Below are 5,653 nucleotides of genomic sequence, written 5' to 3'. Positions count from 1 at the left end.
CCAACACCTCTTCATCTCTCTCCAACGTCCGTCTCTGATACACTCGTCACTCAAGTCTTCAGCATGGACAAGTTGGCATCCTGCTTCCTCCAACACGGAACATCATCCCAAAGCTTCAAGCCCTGCACTCTTCAGGGATCCACTTCACCACTCAAGCCTGCGCCTGGCAGGCGATCCGTTTCCATCGTCCGGTGCGTCCCGACCAAGCTTGCCGCCACAGGCGCCAGAGGCACCAGCGCCGAAGTCGGCACCGGCCGCAACACGAAGCCGCAAGGCGGCGGCGGCGGCGCCAGCTTCGACTTCGAGCGCTACCTGTCGGCCAAGGCCAAGGCAGTGCAAGACGCGCTGGACGCGGCCCTGTCCCGCCTCGGCCGCTGCCCGGAGCGCCTGAGCGAGTCCATGCGCTACTCGGTCCTCGCTGGCGGCAAGCGCGTGCGCCCCGTGCTGGCCATCACCGCGTGCGAGCTCGTCGGTGGCGCCGCGGCCGCGGCCACCCCAGTCGCCTGCGCCGCCGAGATGATTCACACCGCGTCGCTCATCCACGACGACATGCCGTGCGTGGACAACGACGCGCTCCGCCGCGGCCGCCCTGCCAACCACGTCGCCTTCGGCGAGCCCACGGCGCTGCTCGCGGGCGACGCGCTCCTCGCCTTCGCGTTCGAGCACCTGGCCCGCGGGTGCTCCGCGCTCGGCGTTCCCGCGGACCGCGTGCTACGCGCCGTCGCAGAGCTCGGGAGTGCGGCGGGCGTCGGGGGCGTCGCCGCGGGGCAGGTCGCGGACAAGGCGAGCGAGGGCGCGCCGAACGTGAGCCTGGCCTCCCTGGAGTACATCCACGTGCACAAGACTGCGCGGCTCCTCGAGGCCTGCGCCGTCTCCGGCGCCGTCGTCGGGGGAGGAGGGGACGAGGAGGTCGAGCGCGTCCGGCGGTACGCGCACTCCGTCGGGCTCTTGTTCCAGGTGGTGGACGACGTGCTGGACGTGACGCGCACGTCGGAGCAGCTCGGGAAGACGGCCGGGAAGGACGTGGCCGCCGGCAAGGCGACGTACCCGAAGCTGATGGGCGTCGACGGGGCGCGTGCGTACGCCGCCGAGCTCCTGGCGAAGGCCGAGGCGGAGCTCGACGTGTTCGACGCCGCGCGCGCCGCACCGCTGCGCCACCTCGCTCGGTTCATCGCGTACAGGCAGCACTGAAATCGCCACGTGAAAATGGGTCGCACGGAGAGGAGCCCAAATCGAGTGATACTTGCCGTTGTATCCTTGTTGTGCTTATGGGCTTTCGAGTAGAGTATGGTGCTGTGCACTTGTGCTGTCGGCTGAAGTTTTTGAGCAAACCCTGCAGCCCATCAGTTCCTATACTGCATATGGGCTAACAACACCCCGCAACGATACCCGATGAGGTTTAGGATTCTGCGAGGGAGTTTGAGGTTGTTGATGTACTTTTCGGGTTTAGAGGGATGCCTGCGGAAGCAAATTGGTCCGACGAAGGAAGCGGGTGCAGGGGCATGCACTGATGGCCGTGGGCGGCGGAGGACGGTCGATGGGCCACTACGGCGGTAGAGGAGACAAGTATGTGGCACAGCCGAACTAGGTTAGCGTGGCGGCAGGTGGTGGGCTTGGATCTGGCGATGAAAGAGCCACCGGAGATGGCCTAAGGCGGACAGGGTAGAAGAGCGGTTGTGCGAGCTAAGGAAGAAGATAGCCAAGTATCTTTCGATCACAAATAATTGATGGTCGCATAAGAAACGTCCGATCCGATTTTCAGCGCCTAATAGATAGCATCTGCCTAACTTTCTGGTATTGGTGCCTTTGGTCCGTCGAAAACCCGAACCAAACTGTCACACGGATAAACTATGTGGTATGACAGGAGCACAAGATTCGTTATCTAGTGCCACAGCTCCCTCAATTTGCAAAAGGGAGCGATTATCCCATGCTCGACCCGACACATTGTGCTCGGCGAATCTGTTCTCCTCCATAAACCAACCATGCTTGCCACTGCTAATTCGCTCTCCCTCGCGCCTAGCTGTCTTACAACATCTCAGGCAGCTATGGCTGGTCGAGCCACCACCTCCCTTGCTTTGCCCTTGCTCATGATCAGAGCTCTCCACGCCCGTGCATCGCAGCTGCGGAATTGCTGCCATTTCCCCGGCGCTGCCTCCACGCCCACGGCGTTCTTGGCCGCGCTCCTCTTCTGCGCCGCGGCGTTCCCGAGAGCCGTGGCCTTCTTCCTGCCCCTCGTGGCCTCCACCTCCGCCTGCTGCGCGGCGGCTTACCTCTTCGTCGCTGCCTCGGAGCGGAAGGAAGTGGAGGCCGTGCTCGTCAGCGGTGAGGGGGAGGCGGAGGCCGGGATGCTGCAGGTGTTCGGCGACGCGAACGCGAGCGCGTACAGGCGCGGCGTCCAGGTGGGCTGCTTCGTGCGCAGGTCGGCGAAGCACGGCGTCGACGAGGACGGCGAGGAGGTGATCTTCGCCGGCAGGCTGGTGCCCTGCGCCAGCGGCCAGCACGGCGAGCTCGAGGAGGAGCTCGTGGCGCTGCGGGTGGACAGGCTGGCGGAAGGCGTCTGGAACAGCTACTTCGGCGGGTGGTCGAGGTGGAACTACCATGACTGACGAGCGAAGAAGAGGGTAGCAGTTGGTGGTCAGTGTGGTAGTGAATTTTTCACAGCCTATGCGTAGCTATGGTTTATCATAGCAGTTCATTTGCGATGAGATTTATGTTAAAATAGTAATAGAAAAAAAAATCATAAGATAAAGATATCAATATTGATAAATATTAATTAGTTAGAATAAACGAACAAGATTAAATATGTATATAAGTGAAGCTGAAGTTTTATTTTTCATTGTAGTCAATGCGAGTTTGCTTAGCACATGAGAATTTTTATTTTTCTATTCCTATGGGAATAGAGAACTCTTATTTATATATATGAAACTTCGAGCGTTCTAAAGAAAAGTGTCCTCTAACTGTGCGCTCATATGATGCTTTGAATTTAGATTTTTTGCTGTTTGGCTGCATAATTACTACTAGCATCCATACACCATGGTTGATGGTTACGTAGGGTAGTTGATCTGCTTACAGTGCCCCCACAAATTAGTTTTTGATCATATTTGTTGGCTAGTTCTTGTCATAATTGATGATCAAAATAGAGCGTCGAGCGAACCAGCTGTCGATTATTACTAGTTTGGTGGTCTGTGATGCATGGACGGCTTACAATCGAGTTGAAATGGTGCATTAATTCCATCCAAAAGGTATATATGTGCATTATATTGTTGATTAATACCAATCACTGCTCTTCCATATCACTAGAAGCAGGGGTGGAGCTTCTTGGTGACCAAGGTGGGCCGTGATCCCTGGCCCAACAACTTATTTTATTTTGTAGTTCATTTTAAACTCAATCTATCAATTTCTTTGAGTTCGGCCGCCCCTGTGGCCAAGTTAGTTTCTTATGTTCCTACTGACATTCGGTCTAAGCTCCGCCACTGCTTAAAAGACAAGGATGATGACTGTGTGGCAAAGGCAAAAAAGAGGGTGGAGGTTGCCGTCAAGATTACCGGAGTTTTTTTTTAAGAAATATACATGTAAAATTTCTCCAGAAATATTTGGCACATTTTCAAATTTGACACTGATATGTCAAATACATTTAAAACCCCACAAATGCAATACACGATCAATTGCTAACGTGGTATAATTGCATTACACGTCTGCTGTATTGCTAAGATATTTAGTACTAGTACCATCTTGTTAGAAGATGACACAGAGAACACTAGTACGGACACCTTTGGAGACCAACAACATGATCAACCTATAAAAGTAGTCCTGGGAATGCATCTGGTTCCAGAGCGAGTATCGGATTCGTAATAAGCATCTTTCTTTTGCTAAGAAAGCGTGCATGCTTTGCTTCAGGACCGTGGAGTGGTTTGACGTAGCGATGAAGCCTCACAGAGCTTACTCTTTCTGCGCGCCAAATGCCATTTTAGCAAGGCGATAAATTGGCCGTCGGAAGAAAAGCGCAGGCAAACGAAGATTTGAAAATCATAGTTGAATTTTGAATCGAGTAATGAAATTCGAACTTACTACTTTATGTAGTTTATTTAGAAACACCAGTATAATTCGCAGATGCGCGCACACACTCACACCATTATAACATGCACTCACGCACTGCTGAAGTTTAAAGATGCGGAGTTCAGAGATTGTCGAAATCATCACGTGCGTCTATTTAGTTATGTAGTTAATGCGATAATCTATTTGTTTTCCACCGTTGCTTTGTGCTTCGTTTTGCTAATTATTCAGACCTGTCAAGTATTATTCTTTCTGCATTCCTAACTCTGTATTTCTTTTGATTTGAGAAACGATAGTGGCACACGAATACACGATGAAGATGGAACAGATCTCTGCTTTGTAGATGAAAACAGCTGCGCCCCAGACGTGTAGGTGCCGCAAACTATTGAATAACTACTGACAACTACTACCATTAGTTAACAATTTTACTATGAATTGGAGCTAACAGAATATTGAACTATTGACGACTACTAATACTACTAAATAATTTTTCTATGGTTTGAAACTACCAAATAGCTACTAACATAACTACTAAATAAAACTACTGACAAATACTGGAGAATTACTGGGTAACAACTACTAAAGAATTACTGGATGACAGTTACTGGACACTACTAAAGAATTATTGGATGACAACTACTGTATCTTATTGGATAACAACTAATGGCGCGGGTGGGCTTGCGCTCTTGCTGGGCGGAAGGGGGACAACACGTGGTAGTTCGAGTGCAGGGTGTGGGACCGTGGCAGGGGATGGGCTGGGTTGTGTTGAGATGAGATGATATATTTGCGCGCAACGCCTTAAGTAACTATTCAACGTGCGTCTGAGCGCCACCCTTCTGACTGAACCGGAACCCAACACCACTCAACCTAACCACATTGCGTCTCAATCCCGCCGGACCCATCTTTTTATGCTGGAACATACTTTTTTCAATTTCGTATTGCAATTTACGATTTATAAATGCATAATCATTCGGGCAGACCCACCGATGCGTGATGGAATGAACTTTTCCGGTTTGTGGTTGTTGTTTACATTTATAATTGTATTGTAATTCCAGTTTTATTGCTTCAATTTTTTTTAACAATTTAAGAGACAGATTTTTAGTTTATATTTCAAACTATTCTGATATTTAATTTTTTCAATGTTGACACACGTTTGTATCGTACAACCAGGTTTTAACTGTAGAAATTAGTATCTTAATCGGAATTTCATCTTTTTTTTACCTTACCGGTTTAATATTATTTTGTTGTTCTTTATTTTTTATTGGTTATTTTAATTATGATATTAATTGTTATTCTTGTTTCATTACAATATTATTCCATTTTTCAATACGTATTAAATATTGTTTTTAAATTTTGGTTCAAATGTTACATTGTATATGTCACCCTTTAATTTTATTTTTGTTTTGATTTTTTTTGGTAATGGCACATGTTAGTTCCAATACGTGGGCCCTAATCAAGTTTTGGTTGTTATGTCGCAAAATCTTCGCCGGTATCGTTATCCCCACCCATTTTCTACCCGCTGCTTCTGCGCTCTCCTCATCCACAATTTGCGTTTTCTCATTGACTTCCTCCAAACTTCTTCTCCATTTAAGTGCGGTTG

General features: G+C 49.7%; 2 protein-coding genes across 2 annotated transcripts; both read left to right on the top strand.

Moving 5' to 3' along the window:
• LOC133894426 (geranylgeranyl pyrophosphate synthase 7, chloroplastic-like) lies at positions 1-1,408 on the top strand. Its single transcript, XM_062334862.1, has one exon. The coding sequence runs from the start codon at positions 64-66 to the stop codon at positions 1,189-1,191; it is 1,128 nt and encodes a 375-aa protein (XP_062190846.1). The 5' UTR covers positions 1-63; the 3' UTR covers positions 1,192-1,408.
• Positions 1,409-1,552: 144 nt separating this feature from the next.
• Positions 1,553-3,785, top strand: LOC133894442 (uncharacterized). The gene has a single exon (XM_062334863.1). The coding sequence runs from the start codon at positions 1,983-1,985 to the stop codon at positions 2,604-2,606; it is 624 nt and encodes a 207-aa protein (XP_062190847.1). The 5' UTR covers positions 1,553-1,982; the 3' UTR covers positions 2,607-3,785.
• The last annotated feature ends 1,868 nt before the right edge of the window (positions 3,786-5,653 follow it).

This window comes from Phragmites australis, chromosome 2 (assembly GCF_958298935.1).
Source record: "Phragmites australis chromosome 2, lpPhrAust1.1, whole genome shotgun sequence".
Taxonomy (NCBI): Eukaryota; Viridiplantae; Streptophyta; class Magnoliopsida; order Poales; family Poaceae; genus Phragmites; species Phragmites australis.
The sequence above is the reverse complement of the archived record's forward strand: the minus strand, read 5'-3'. Positions and strand labels throughout refer to the sequence as shown.

Coding starts and splice junctions, on each gene's coding strand:
- LOC133894426 (XM_062334862.1), top strand. CDS start 64: ATGGACAAGTTGGCATCCTGCTTCCTCCAACACGGAACATCATCCCAA.
- LOC133894442 (XM_062334863.1), top strand. CDS start 1,983: ATGCTTGCCACTGCTAATTCGCTCTCCCTCGCGCCTAGCTGTCTTACA.